The sequence below is a fragment of the Volvox carteri genome (genome assembly GCF_000143455.1).
Source record: "Volvox carteri f. nagariensis unplaced genomic scaffold VOLCAscaffold_29, whole genome shotgun sequence".
Classification (NCBI taxonomy): Eukaryota; Viridiplantae; Chlorophyta; class Chlorophyceae; order Chlamydomonadales; family Volvocaceae; genus Volvox; species Volvox carteri.
In genome coordinates, this window is record NW_003307572.1 from 1246772 (window position 1) to 1262174 (window position 15403).

General features: G+C 53.4%; 3 protein-coding genes across 3 annotated transcripts; 1 reads left to right on the forward strand and 2 right to left on the reverse strand.

Annotated features, from left to right (window-relative positions):
- Nucleotides 1–706: 706 nt before the first annotated feature.
- On the forward strand, nucleotides 707–4104 carry VOLCADRAFT_105512 (uncharacterized protein; the record flags this gene model as incomplete). Its single annotated transcript, XM_002952341.1, has 4 exons — nucleotides 707–726; nucleotides 866–961; nucleotides 1815–1962; nucleotides 3014–4104. The coding sequence occupies 4 exons, from the start codon at nucleotides 707–709 to the stop codon at nucleotides 3206–3208; spliced, it is 459 nt and encodes a 152-aa protein (XP_002952387.1). The 3' UTR covers nucleotides 3209–4104.
- Nucleotides 4105–7720: 3616 nt separating this feature from the next.
- VOLCADRAFT_62392 (uncharacterized protein) lies at nucleotides 7721–8350 on the reverse strand (the record flags this gene model as incomplete). The annotated part of the gene is made up of 1 exon (XM_002952419.1): nucleotides 7721–8350. A coding segment is annotated over one exon (630 nt), but the record flags the coding sequence as incomplete, so codon positions are not given.
- A 2015-nt stretch (nucleotides 8351–10365) lies between these two features.
- VOLCADRAFT_93097 (uncharacterized protein) lies at nucleotides 10366–11154 on the reverse strand (the record flags this gene model as incomplete). The annotated part of the gene is made up of 3 exons (XM_002952420.1): nucleotides 10366–10497; nucleotides 10577–10717; nucleotides 10909–11154. The coding sequence occupies 3 exons, from the start codon at nucleotides 11152–11154 to the stop codon at nucleotides 10366–10368; spliced, it is 519 nt and encodes a 172-aa protein (XP_002952466.1).
- Nucleotides 11155–15403: the final 4249 nt, after the last annotated feature.

The window sequence follows — 15403 nt, forward strand, 5'->3', positions numbered from 1 at the left end:
GGGGTGGTTACGATTGGGTTACCAGGTTGATCGTGACTGGGCAGTAACCGGGGCTGGTTACAGCCCAATGGGAGCATTTTCGCCCATAGACAGCCCTGTAGGCAGCTACCCCCGTACTAATCGCTGGAGGGCCCGTTATGGCTTGAGCCACTAATGGGCCTGTACAATTTGACGCCGTAACGGGGCCTATAATGGGTGGCCCCGTAAGGGGCCTGATGGGGGGCCATAACTGGGGGCCTGTTATAGGTGCAGGACCGGGTGTAATGGGCCCGACAGGGGCCGTAATGGGGCCTGCAGTAGAAGTACGGCAGTAGGTTCATAGGTGTTTATATATTCTCATCAAGTGTCATGGGAAGATACTAAGCGTGTATTTTATAGCAGTATGTAATCAAGGATTTTTTGGCGATTGAGGTTCGAATCGGGGCTGGAGCACTACCTATAGCGATGGAGGTGGCATACCCCGTAGCTGCTGTATTTGCCATAGATGTTTCCATATAAAGACCCTGGATTAGGCGAAGGTCAAGCACGCCCTATGCAATTGGAGGGAGAATACTTAGGCTTTCCTAGGTTGGGTCATATTTCCTAAGCAGGAGGTTTCGGGCCTTGTGGCCGGGTGCTGGATATGCTGTGGATGCTGCCATCACAAAAGGACCCCGAAATAGGCTAATGTAGCGCACTGCCAAAAAAGGAGGCCTCGGTACACATTATGGTAGTCCACCCAGGAAGGTAGGCAATGATCGTTCATGAGGGAGCAGGAGAGGAAGAAATTTGAACTCCGTGTAGGAATCAGTCCTGTACACTGCTAGTTGATGTAGTGCTTTACACAGCATTGAATGCTTTGGCCATTAAAGCTGGCTGCATGCAGGATGTCCAAGGATATCACATCTCTTACAGTAGCGCTGCAGTTGTCATTAAGCAGCCCCTCGCACAAATGTGTCCGGTCGTACTTCGCGAATAAAAGGTCCGTACATCACGCCCCAAAAGCCAGGAGCGAATTTCACCGCGCGGGTGCGCGCGTGCGATTCACAAATTGCGCGTGTACAAGTGTATATATTTTTTTGGCGAAAAGGCCGAGGTGCGCCAGCGCGTTGTGCAGGTGGGCATGTTAGAAACAGCCGCACGCGGAATGCAGGCCGGACTATTGCGTGGCTGCTTTGCAGTAACAAAAGCACCGAAAGCCAACGTCGTAGCTTGCAACTCTGGGCTCGTGAAACTGCCGCGGAAGATGAAGCGCTGGCGAAGAGGCAGTTGTATGCAGCACCTTGTTCAGAGTAAAGTCAAATTACAAAGTTGCGCAAAGTATAACATACATAAACTTAATTAAACATAAGAACAGATAAGACGTTTAGAGCCTTGTCGGTGACATGGACGCCGCTGTTGGCTTGGAACAGCTATTTGCTGTGCATAGGGACGTGCCCGCGTTAGCCGTGTTGCAACAGCTCAGGATGGATTTCAGCCAGCAACAGCCTCAAGAGCTGCTGCACAACCACCGGGAATGTCTTCAGTTGGGCAACGTACGCAATGCAAAGGTGCAGCGAAATGAAGGGGGGGTCGCATCTCACCATTCAACTAAGCATGCATGTGCTCGGTTGAATGCTCGGTAGCGTGCGAGTTTACCCCTATCAGGGTGTTTGTTTGCATATCCCTCCAAGCGAGAGGGCTTGCACCTATGCTGATGTTCGTTCCAAGAAATGAACTGAGGACTGATGCTACGGTGAAAGATTTGCACGTAAATTCGCCCGTGCAATAAAACGCCCTGTAACTCGCTTACGCTAATCTCACATTCCAATATGCCACTGCACTTTCCTCTCCAGCCTGGCCACATTCTCTTCCTCGCAAACGTACTTGGGCACCTTACAATCCAACACCATACGTGCTTTAGAAACGCGGGCAGCTGCTTCACAAGGACCCCCCTATTTAAGCAGCCTCTCGCACAAATGTGTCCGGTCGTACTTCGCGAAGGTCCGTACATGACGCCCCAAAAGCCAGGCGCGAAATTTATCGTGCGGATGCGCGCGTTCAATTCTCAAAATGCGCCTGTAAAAGTGTATGTAATTTTTCGGCGAAAGGCCGCTCATCAGGGCATGTTGGCCGCAGTCACAAGCGGCATGCATCTCGGACTTTTGGCTGGCTGCTTAGCCTGAGCCGAATAAGATATGAAAAGATATGAAAGCATACAACGTAGCTTGCAAGACTGGGCGCTTGAAACGGCCGCGGGAAGAGGAAGCGTTTGGTGAAGCGGCAGTTTGCGCAAGCAAACGAGGTGCGCCAGCACGTTGCGCAGGTGGGAACGATGGCCATAGTCGCACGCGGCATGCAGCCTAGTCTATTGCGTGGCTGCTTTGCAGTAACTGAAAGCACCGAAAGCCTACGTCGTAGCTTGCAACACTGGGCTCGTGAAACTGCCGCGGGAAGAGGAAGCGTCTGGCGAAGAGGCAGTTGTGTGCAAGCCAAAAGGCGCCTGCTTTCTGCAGCGCAGCGCATTCAGCACCTTGTCCCGACTAAAGTCAAATTACAAAGTTGCGCAAAGTATAACATACATAAACTTAATTAAACATAAGAACAGATAAGACATTTAGAGCCTTGTCGGTGACATGGACGCCGCTGTTGGCTTGGAACAGCTATTTGCTGTGCATAGAGACGTGCCCGCCTTAGCCGTGTTGCAACAGCTCAGGATGGATTTCAGCCAGCAACAGCCTCAAGAGCTGCTGCACAACCACCGGGAATGTCTTCAGTTGGGCACGTGTAGTTTTGGTCGGCGGGGTCGAGCGGGGTCATGGATGTCCAGCACTGGACCAGATCACCTAGCACCGGATTGGAAAGTGAGCTCCTGTCCATTTTTGTGTTGGTTTTCATGTCAGGATTACTAATTTGCTGGTTGGGTGGTCATCAAGAATTGCATGGTTTTGCGACATCATGTTAATTGTGTGCTTCAGTATAGCAAATTTACTCCACTTAGCCTATTTGTCTATAACTAATTGACTGACACATGTCCCTCTGCGGCTGCACTCAGGCACCCCTTGGACATGGTGAAGCAGGCATTCAGCAGGTCTGGGTGTCCCTGCTGATGCAACTACAGGAGCCACCACTGCAGGACATCAGGCCAGAGTGGATGTTGCAGCCCTGGGTCTCAGATGTGGGTGGTGGAGACTGCAACAGCCATGATGGCAGCAAAGGCCGCCTCAAAGTGCAGACGTTCTCTGCCTGATGCCGTCTTGACTGAAGCGGATCTCCCCTTCATGGAAATAAAGGCGAAGGGGAAGGGGGGCAAGAAACGACGGCGGTAATGGATGCACGTTGACTTTGGGACGAACGCATATGTAATGTGATGGACAGCTGCATATGCATGGTCTTCTTTTGTAGAAATGGCTTTGCTTAGGGCTGAAGGCACGTTTGTATCACATGGTGGACAGGGTCTTGAGACGGCTTGGCTTATAAGCAAATCCGTATCAAGACACTGCCCATCACGTGATAAGAACACGCCTTCCTGGTTAGGATTGGAGGCGCGTCCATATGACGCGATGGACAGGGGTATATATTATGAAAAGGCTTAATTTTGGGCTGAAAGGGGCATTCATATCATGTGGTATACATGTTTCATTTTATGGAACCGGCTTCATTTTGGGCTGAAAGGGGCCTTCAGATCACGTGATGTACATGTTTCATTTCATGGAGACTGCTTCATTTTGGACTGAAGGGGCCTTCAGATCACGTGATGCACACGGTTCTTTTTATGGAGACTCCTTCGTTTTGGACTGAAGGAGCCTTCATATCACATGATGGACATGGGCTCGTTTTATGGAGACTCGTTCGTTTTGGACTGAAGGGGCATTCAAACCGTAGGGGGCGTTCATTCTGAGCTACCTTCATTTGTAATGAAGTGGTCTTCATTCCAAAATGAATCTTGGCCCTGAAATGAATGGATTAAATGAAGGGATGAAATGAATGTGAATCGAATCGTGAATGAAGGTTCCTGGTTCCCAGAGTGCAATGAGACCGCATTTAAATGTGCCATGCACCCAGTAAATCCGCCTTCATGGGGTGCTGCTTCTTGAAGAATCCTGACGTTAATTAGTATATTTTGTTGTAAGCGATATGTTGGTGTGTAATGTTTGTGAAATGTTACAGAGTGGGAGGCTTCTGGGCCGCTTTATCACATTGTCAGTTCTACGATCATGTATCACCTTATAGCACCATCCACCACTACCACACTGTACTTCGCCAAACGAACCAGCCTTCAGGGACCCCTCCTCATCCATTCACTCAAACACCCGAAGAGACGGAGGGTTCGGCAATCGCCCCCAATCCAGCGTGCGAATCTGGTCCATCAATTATGACCTCAACTCCACATCTCAGCAGCTAGCCATAATGTCGCGCTCCCGACTAATTCAGGGGTCACTCCAGGAATCGAACCCAGGACCTTAAACCGCTAATTGCAGTAGTGTCAACCCAGACCAGATCAGATATGTTTAGTATCATGCTTTAAATGTTTCCTTTGGCTCCCTCTCATCCCTATCATGATTGCCTGTGGGTGGCCAGGTGGTCTTGGGGGGGATGTGCGGGGTCGTGGGGCTGCCGCCCCACTTCCCCGCACTTTCCCCTCTCTCATGCCCCTTGTTCTTGGAAAGCTTTAGGTGAAAGTTTTTATTGGCTGGCATTAGCAAGCATGTGGGCTGTGTGCCTTTTCCAATGATTGAAACGGTTTGTTTTCTTGCATTGGTCGTACGGTGCAAATTGGCCACACATTGCTAGTTGTTGCAACAATAAAGTATAAGCAATTGACGAAGTGTAAGGAGAATGTCAGTATGGAGAATTAAGCATCTAAATTTGTGATTACAGTCGAGGTGAGCCGTTAGTCCCCCCCATTTAAACTGGGCAGGTTGCAGGTTGTCCGCCGTCACCAGCATGTCGTTGGCAGTGTGCACCACGCTGTTGCCTCCGCCACCGCCACTGCCGTCGGGCATGTTAGACTTAGTGCTGTCAGCACTACCAACCGAGCAGCGGTGGACTTCCCGACTCTTCACCGCCGCTGCTGCTGTTGCTGTCGGGGTGGCAGGCCGTCACTGACCGGGGCTGCGGCATGTGCAGGGACTGCCATTGACTGCGGGTGCTGCGATGGAAGGGGTGTTGTTGAAGTCACTGGGGGCGGGGTAGCTGCTGGGGTCGGCAGCATGGCGGGCGGTGTAGAGCCGACGATAGTGTCCCTGCCGCCGGGGCAGGCGGGGCTAGTGCCGAAGGGGGTGCCCGCCTGTTGTGAACCGGGCCGTGGCGGTCGTCATCGAAGGTGACGTCACTGCTCATGGTCACCTTGCCCTCGACGAGGACGCGGTGGGTGGCCATGCCGTGCTCCTGTCAGCAGTAGGTTCCCGCCTTTGCACAAGGACCGAGTTTGTCCTGCTGGCTGGCTGGGATGCGGATGTAGGCCAGGCAGCCGAAGGTGTGGAAGTGGTTGATGTCGGGGGGGATGCCGTGATAAGCTGCCCACGGTGTGGCCTCCCGGCCCTGAGAGGGGGCCACATTTCGCAGGAGGTTGGTGTAGAGTGCAGCCTCCAGCCAGTAGCTGATCGGGAGTGCTGCATCATGCAGCATTGCCCGCACACGAAGAGTGTGTGGTTTAGTCGCTCTGCTCCGGGGTGTACAGTGCCGAGTGGGTGTGCACGGTGCCATGCTGGCGCAGCCACTGCTCCAGTTGCTTGGTGACGTACTCACCGCCGTTGTCGCTGTGCAGCGTGTGCATCCATGCATGGTTTGGGTGGGGGGCCTCCAGCTGTGTCACCATGTCCTGCAGCACTTCACCCATTGGCTCTTGCTGGCCAGCGTGTGGACAGCGGACAGACCGGTGGCACCATCCAGCAGCGTCAGCAAGTAGTGTGCACCCCCTCGGCCCATGGTCGGCATGGGCCCGCACAGGTCAGAGTGTACGACCTCCAGTGCGTGCTGCGGCCGGTTGCTGCGGCTGGGGTGGGCGGTTGCGGTGGCCTTCACAGTGACACAGGCCTTGTAGACGGCCTCCACCACCTGGCGTGGTGCCGCTGGAGTGACCTGTGGTCCCTGCACCAGCTGCTTGCTGATCAGCTGCTTCAGCACGCGGTAACCGAGGTGACCGTACTGGCAGTGCAGGCGCTGTGCTGCCGCAAGTTTGGCAACTGAGCATTCAGCAGCCCGGGGGCTGCCGTTGCCTGGTTGCCCTTTGCCGTTGCTGTCACCATTGGCCTCCACAGGTGTGGCTCGTGATGAAAAAGCCATTCAGATGCATGTTCCGACCTTTGCTTTCTCACCTGTACTTTACAGATAGGCGCCCATGTCTGAGGGTATCCGCAGATATCTTATATTTACAATGCATCGAATACGTGCACTATGCTGATTTCGAATCCAGGACTACGAACTTATTGTGCGAAATTCTATCTCTAAAGCTATGCTTCAAGAAAAGACACAAGATGCTAGTTATTTTCACAAAAAACTTAGTTCTCCAGCTATGCTAAAACGTGCGTATACTGTAAGCTGCGCCAAGTGCCGTACACTAACACATGTGCGTGTACGACAAACAACTCAACACCTGTTCAGCAACTCAGCTATCAGCCCTGGCCCCTGTACAAAAAACTGGCGTGCAGCCTGACATGGCCACATACCTGCTGCAGCCCACTGCCCAACACCATCCCTGGCTGCTGCAGCTGCATGAAAAACAAGAGGTGCCCCGAGGCCACTGCCATGTTTAGCTGAATCAAAATGGAAGCATCCTTGATTGCCATGGAGAGCCCGGAAGGCTCATGTGTTTTCTACAAGCCCCCACCAGAGGAGTTTGGGGCTACTGTAGCAGTCGCTCACCTGGGCGGACGACTGGCTTTGCGGAAGCGTGGAATTTAGAGTCCTCACTGAGGCAGGAAGAAGTCCAACCCAGCGACAAGCACTAGCATACATAGACCCGTACGAAACAATCTGAGACGGCGGTGGCAGAGTCTTGAACTCTGAACACCAAGTAGTCGTGATACTTAAGTGCCTGGCCGTAGCACCCCGTCCGGGTAGCTTACATCTCGGCCTACCTGCCGGAGATTCCCTACTACGTTCCTGCCATGCTAGGATACTGTCGGTGTATCCTCCGGTGGCAGGGTGGTACAGGAGGGTAACCTCTGGTGGCAAGGTGGTACAGGTGGGTACCCTCCGGTGGCAGGGTGGTACAGGAGGGTATCCTCCGGTGGCAGGGTGGTACAGGAGGGTACCCTCTGGTGGCAGAGTGTTACAGGAGGGTATTGTAGCAGCCGGTACACAGTACGGTGCTATAAATACGCGCATAGCGCGACCGCCAGCAACTCGAGAGACCTTTTCAGCGGTCAGCTGCTACATTTGGTATCGAGACCTCGTGAAAATTCACGATCCTGAAGTCGTCGGTTCAGCCCCCATCGATCACGTTCGAGTGGTATTTCGGGTGTGGCGACTCAGTGAGCGAATATCGCACAAAAACTATAAAAGTAGCCGAACCGACTGGATTGTCTCTGTGCCTGAAAAACCTGAAGGCTAGGCGCATGAAGGGCGGCATGACGCGACGTGGGCTTGGCCACCCCACTGCCCGAGGGTAGGCGAAGGTAGGCACAGGCTGGCGGTATACGAGGCTCTAAGGGCCCGGGACGGTTCCCTTCAAAGGGGGGGGAATGTAGCAGCCGGTACACAGTACGGTGCTATAAATACGCGCATAGCGCGACCGCCAGCAACTCGAGAGACCTTTTCAGCGGTCAGCTGCTACAGGTATCCTCCGGTGGCAGGGTGTTACAGGAGGGTATCCTCCGGTGGCAGGGTGGTACAGGAGGGTATCCTCCGGTGGCAAGGTGATACAGGCAGGTATCCTCCGGTGGCAAGGTGATACAGGCGGGTATCCTCCGGTGGCAGGGTGGTACAGGAGGGTATCCTCCGGTGGCAGGGTGGTACAGGAGGGTATCCTCTGGTGGCAGGGTGGTACAGGAGGATACCCTCCGGTGGCAAGGCGGTACAGGAGGGTATCCTCCGGTGGCAAGGCGGTACAGGAGGGTATCCTCCGGTGGCAAGGCGGTACAGGAGGGCATCCTCCGGTGGCAAGGCGGTACAGGAGGGTATCCTCCGGTGGCAGGGTGGTACAGGAGGGTATCCTCCGGTGGCAGGGTGGTACAGGAGGGTATCCTCCGGTGGCAGGGTGGTACAGGAGGGTATCCTCCGGTGGCAAGGTGGTACAGGAGGGTATCCTCCGGTGGCAAGGTGGTACAGGAGGGTATCCTCCGGTGGCAAGGTGATACAGGAGGGTATCCTCCGGTGGCAGGGTGGTACAGGAGGTATCCTCCGGTGGCAAGGTGGTACAGGAGGGTATCCTCCGGTGGCAAGGTGGTACAGGAGGGTATCCTCCGGTGGCAAGGTGGTACAGGAAGGTACCCTCTGGTGCCACCCCTTTGACACCGAAGGTTCTCCCCAAAGGGGAGGAAGCTCATCCCTTATGGTATCCCACCATGTCCCTTGAGTGTCCCATGGGTGTCTCTTGAGTGTCCCTTGGGTGTCTCTTGAGTGTCCCTTGAGTGTCCCATGGGTGTCTCTTGGGTGTCTCTTGAGTGTCCTTTGAGTGTCCCTTGAGTGTCTCTTGGGTGTCCCTTGGGTGTCCCTTGGATGTCCCTCCCTACGAACGCGGAGAGGGGTTAAGAACGTTCTTAAGTCGTTCTTAGCCCAGCCAAACTGATAAAATCGAATAATCAGTAGAACGTTCTTACATCGTTCTAAGAACGTTCTAAGAACGTTCGTATGACCTCCGTTTATCTTAAAACCGTTCTTTCAAATTCTTTAGCATTCTTCAGGTCCCAGCAGTCTTATGTATTCTCTTCCATTCTTTGGGGTGTTCTTATACGTACTTAGTGATTCTTTCTCTAAAGCATACTTAGCTGCTCTCTGGCCGGTTTTAACCATTCTTACCATAGGTTTGCTAAGTATGGCACCCATTCTTAAGTCTCATTCTTAAGAAATAAAACCACTCTTTACCATTCTCTACGATTCTTTACCATTCTTTAGGGTCAGCAGTCTTATGTATTCTTTTCGTTCTTTGGGTGTTCTTATACATTCTTAGGACAACTTATTGATTCTTTGCCTAAAGCATACTTAGCTGCTCTTTGGCGGGTTTTAACCATTCTTACCATAGGGTTTGCTAAGTATGGCACCCATTCTTAAGTCTCATTCTTATGAAATAAAACCACTATTTTACCATTCTTTAGCATTCTTTAGGGCCAGCAGCCTTCTGTATTCTCTTACATTCTTAGGGGTGTTCTTTTACATTCTTAGGCCAAATTATTGATTCTTTAATAAATAGGTGCATCCAGATTGTCATCGGAAAATTATATTGCCATGTAGCATGGAATGACATCATTTAACGAACAGCATGATATATAATCAATCGTTACATTTGGAATGACATGTATAAAATCTCAGTTGTGGGTATCAACCGTTTCCACATTTGTAACACAACCCCTTATACATTATGTGTGGGACAGGCGGGCATATCTACACCGGTGGTCGCTACCAGGTGAAACTCTGTCTACCCAGGTATTTCAGGGCACCCTCATCCAGTCACCCTAGCCGTCTTCTCAGTGAATCACTCGGGTACATCTCAGGAGTGCTCCCACCACCGTCATCCAACGACATGTACATCTGCAAACTTAATGGCGGCTGGAGCCCATTCCTGGTCAGCTCTCATGTCAACATTATCCCAGGCCGTTACTGTTCATCAAATAGCGGCACTCTTACCTTCCACCATCGGTAAAACGTTTTACCTTGACTGGTGGCAATCCTGGAACCTCCGGAAGCATCAGTGTATACACACATGTGTTACCAATGCTGCCTGCTAAGTTCATGACCTATGTATATATGTATATGTACGACACACCAGCACTAGTAGTACTACATGTACAGGAACTTGATGAACAATGCATAACAGCCATAAGGATATTCATACCATGTTATGAACACATGTGTACACAGTGGCTACTTAGCACAGCCTTTCATAAGCCCATGATGCATAGAGGGTTTAACAATTACGTATGGTCTACTACACCAATCAAACTGGCTGCCTTACAGCAGCATGAATTCAAGGCTTTGCAGCCATTTGCAATGGGCAACCATCCATCCTAGTGGGTCAAGCAACAACACCCATCACACAACAGCCATTCAATACCATGGCTCGAGATATGTACATGTTGTAGCATGCATACGCATGTGCAGAAGGAGCAGGCATGCATGCCAACTCCATCCCGACACATAGGTCAAACATTAATCATGATGCTAGTTAGCAGTATGTAGCAGGCCCTCAATTATACCGACCATCCCTCTGTACTTGTTTCCATGCCCCAGAAGTCACAACTACGTCTAACCCTTAATGTTGTTCCCCTTCAAGGCTGATGATATCTGCTTTGCATTGACGCCCAGGGTATCACACGCCCAGGGCACAGCATGTCTGCCCTTGTCGATAGCCAGGATGCCCAGAACAGGCCAGGTTACCTGCATATATAGGAAGTAATGAAAGCTTGTCAGGATACAGGAACTGCTGGTGGTTAATTAATGTCCTGTCGTTCCTTACTTTATCAAACATGGTCAAGGGGTAGTCCTTGATGGCGAGTGTCTTGGTAGGCTCAGGCAGGGTAAATTTTGCACGGTGGTGCAGCCCCTTCATCTTGCCAATGACCAGGATCTCAATGGTGTCCTCAATGGAAACCGATGCCTGCACCACCAAAGAATTAGTAAAACCGGATCCAACTGAGTAATCAGTTGCAGAAATGGCCAAATTATATGTTGCAAGTTAGAACACAGAGTGTACAGCAATCTGCCATAATATATACTTGCCATGTCACTGAGCACCAAGCCCGCCCCAAGCACTGATGGCGTGCTCGGCTTGTCTTTGGAGCCGCCCACCAGATAGCAGCCAATCGTCTTGTCAGCCAGATTGTTGAGGTAGGACACGTGGCCGCCTGCCGACTTGTACTTGTCCATCTCCTCCAGGCTGTCATCCACACTCTGGGAAAGGTTTTCACCCGTAAATTCATGTTTACCCGTAATCACGTGGTCTTCACATGTAATTACCGGCCAAGAAAATTTGTAAACATGCTTATTTTTAAGTTGCCAAAGCATTCCTTTTATAAGGAAGAACATAGGTGACATTTTCTTGGTTGCCCGTGCTGGAAGTCATCTAGAGTTTACATTACCCGTAATCACAAGGTCTTGACCCGTAATTCCCCAAGCCGTAATGCACAGCACCCGTAAAATTTCACAGGCTTAATTGCGACGAAGACGTGTTATGTGTGTGTGTGTGTTACATGGTTGGGGGTGTGTGACCCCATACCTGTAAGATTACCCATACGAGCGGAGGGCCCAAGGGTAATACTACAATGCCTAAAAGCCACGGAGGAAAGGAAAACACCGCACATCAGCCCAGACTAGCGTCTAAAGGGGGTAATTGAGTTTCGGTGAGCCCACATACGTTCCAATTTCCTCGCCAGACGTGCGGGTTCCCATTGCATGGCCTCAAACATGCTCTGTTGATGATCGAATCCTTCTTCAGCACGAATATCATTATAGGCTGGGCATTCCAATAACAGGGGCCCCTGTTATTGGAATGTGAACCCGGGTTCACATCCTCAATTCGGCTATTAGTACCACAACAGTGGCAAAACCGCTGCCCCCTGGGGACGTGGTACTTGCCCCTTCATGCTCTGTTTGCCTCCAAAGCCCAGCAACATAAACGAAACTGCATTACCTTACTATATGCTAAACAAGGAATGAAAACCTTAGCATGTGTTGGCCACATGACGGCTGCGGCTCCCGAAAAGGGCAGCCCCATCCAGTGCTTATACTTCGCCACTGTGATCCATCTTCGTATTTGCTGAGCGCGTCTGCCTGCTGCTGCTGTTCCCGGCTGCGTGGGTACCACACCACTGAAATGTCTGTGTCTGTATCCACACAGAGGCGATGGATCTCCGCCACTATGGGCAGGCAAGCGGTGTTGCCTTTCATCCCAACCATGCAGAATTCCGCCGGTTGGCTGTCCGTCTGGTATTGCACTGTCCGGCCGTACAACAGGTTCGGTGCCTGCTCTCGCAACCAGTGCAAGCTGTACAGCAGCACCCGCAGTTCTCTTTCTGTGCTGCTAAAGTCATTCCGCTGCAGCCGCTGGGTTTCCTGAGCTTGAAGGGCACAAGCATGCGGCTGTTGGCACCCAGTTATTCTCCAGGTAAGAAGGCTGTGAAGGCCCTGTCTGAGGCGTCCCCGACTAGTTCCATCGTCAGTCGTAGGGCTGGTCCTTTCCGCCAGGTGGCTGTCCCGTTGCGCCTGCCCAGCAGCTCCATAAACAAGCCTGCCTGGTGTAGCACCTCCGCCGGGTCCCAAACCTCTTTGTCCCACACCACGCCCCGGGCTACACGCCACACCATCCACGCATACAGGGGTGCCGTGGTGACGGCGGGCGTCATGGCGATGATTTTGCCGGCCGCCTGCGCCACCTGCCGCGCTGTTAGCCGTTTGCCTTCGAGCTGTGTGAGCAGCGTACGGAATCTAGCTAGCTTGTCGTCTGGTACTCTGAATGCTTGCGCCTCCGCATCCACCTCCATCCCCAAGAAACAGACTCGCCTTCTTGGGATCAGCTGGCACTTGGACAGGCTGAGGGTGAAGCCTAGGGCTGCCAGCAGCCGTACCACCGCCCCACACTCGTACTGTGCCGCGGCCTTCGACCCCGCGGCACCCATCTGGTCGTCTATCAGGAAAGACATGCGGACCCCTAGCTGCCGTAAAGGCTGGAAAACCTCGAGCTTCATGCTTGTGTACAAGTGGCAGGCCGGCGCCAGGCTGAACGGCAGGTGTGGCCAAAAACGTGTCTGCCCCCGCCACCGCATAGCCAGATATGTGTGCTCCCGTTCGTGGAGTGATAGCTGCCAGTACCCGCTCTTGTGGTCCGTGGTGTACAGCCAATCTTCCGGTAGGAGGTAGCTAGGTACATCTGCCAGTCGTTCGTACTTCACAGGCCGGTACTTCAAGAAACAGTTAATGTACATCGGATTAATACAGAGGCGCAGCTTGCCGTCTTTTTCCACTACCCGCAAGCCATTGATAACCGTGGGGGGGGGGCGTGTCTGCTGGCCATTTCCGTATCACCCCTCGGTCAAGGGCCTTTCTCAATTCGGCTGTAACAAACTCACTGTGCTGAGTCGCGCTGCGATGGTTAGGAAACTGCACGGCTCACGGCCGGTCACCCGCCATGATAAAGTCTAGGTCGCAATCCGGCACCGCGACCCGCAGCATTTCCCGCACTATAGCTAGCTTGCATCCCCGCTCGGGGGCTAGTTCTTGCCCTGGGTAGTCGCACGGCACCCACTCCAGCTGAATTCCGCCCTGCAGGTATCCCAGCCACCGTTTCTGTTTGTCCGTGAGGGGCCGGCCTTCATTAGCTGCCTGAAAGAACACTCACCACACTGCAACATGTAGACGTATCCTTCCTGGTTGGAAGTCTTCAGGATCTGGGAGCAAACAGACGACCTCTTCGAGAAACTCCTGTTCATCCCGCGGATCTACCGCATCCTGTTGCCCCAGCCGCTGCAACCTCTGCCAGGCTTCCTGTAGCAGCTGGAGTGCCTCCCTGCCCCCAGCGTTGCGGGCACTCACTTCCCAGGCTGGTGCTAGTCCTACACCGCTGGATTTCCACCCTGTCGGCTGGTGACTCACCCACTGGTCGTCTTCACAAGGGTCATCTTCCAACGCCCGTCCAACACCTGGACCGCGGCAGGCTTTTATTCCAGCCGTTCCCACCGACAGAACCGGTCCACCAGCAGCTACGAGACCAGAACAGTCGTGTCGGCAGCTGCACATGGTGCCTATTCGAGGCACACATGGAGGCCAATGTTGGGCGCGGGGCCACCGTGCGCTTCCGTGGCTACACCCAAGCAGTCAGCCAGCACTTCGTAAAGCGGAATGCAGGCAAGAGCCTGAAGGTCGACGCCCGGGCTCTCAAGAAGACCCATCAGCATTTCGTCAGCACGGGCAGTGTCATGCAGGCGATGTACAGGATGCTCCACCTTGGGACTCCACACAAGATCACGCAGAAGCAGTTCGATGAGGCGGCGCTCCAGACTGGGTGCAAGGGCCTGACTGCCTTTGCGGCCCTGCCGTACATCGACCTGTCGTGCCTCTTCACCGTCTCCACCGGCCATGCCCTGCTGTTTGGAGTGGTCAGCGACTTTGTGGACTACACGCTGAGGTCACTCAAAGACATCAAGCCAGCAGACCCAGATGCCAAGCTGGTCATGTCTCGTGAAGCACACCAGCGGGTCACGGCCCGCGGCCAGTTCCTGGTCGTGACTTCGGACTTCGGGCGGCGGTACAAATGCATCATGCAGTACCGGTGAGCACAGCCAGCACTGGGCAGCCGGCCACACACGGGGGTCGCTAATAGCCGAGAAAGCAAATACGACCAGGGGCTTGCCTGAAAAAACACCTTCATCTGTCAGAGAGTTTGCTACTCTATGTAATGTACTTCTTCTAGTTACACGGTTGCTCGCCACACTGCCCCCCTCCACCCATGCAGCAAGAGCTACCGCATGGAGGACTGGCTGCACTTCGTTGAGACGTTCTCCAGCTACATCTTCAAGGGGGACGTGCTGCCCGAGGCCTTGTGGGCCCTGTGTTGGAGCCTGTGCAGCACGGTCATGCACTACTTCTGGCCGTGGCCCCCTGACGAGACCCGTGAGCAGTTCCTGGTGGCAGCCAAGGCGGCTGCATGCAAGCTCAGAGCTTACACGACCAGGCTGGAGGAGTTGGAGGTGCCGGGCTACATGTTCACGGTCAACCTGCATACCTGTGTATGCCGGCTGTATGACCAGGAGTGCCAGCTTGGGTCCGTGGCAGGGTTCTCCGACCTGCCGGTGGAATGCATGATGCAGCAAATGAAGACGCAAGGCGGAAGGATGGTTTCACAGGCACCCGAGAAGCACTACGCGCAGTGGCTGTGCCTGATGTGGGCCTCCGAGTCACTCACCGAGGCAGACCCCGCGACCGGGGCCAAACACACGACCAACCAGCAGCTTGAGAGGATGTTGGCACGGCGCGCAGTGAACACCGAGGCTGCCTGGTTTGATAAACCAGGAGCCAACGGTTACCTGCTTGGACGAGGCCACATGGTCTACCCGAGTCCAGAACGAGTGGCACAAGTCCGGGCAGCCATGGCGAGCCTAGTGCACTGGTATGCCCTGGCATTCGAGGATGTGGCTTCCTGGACATTGGGTCCCAGTGCGAGCTACGAACTGGACACGGACCGCCTGGATAGGGTTCTCATGTCTACACCACCCGACTGTCCCAAGGCCCGCTCCTTTTTGCATGCCGAGGCACTCGACGAGGAGCAGTACTTCGGGGCTGAGTATGGCAC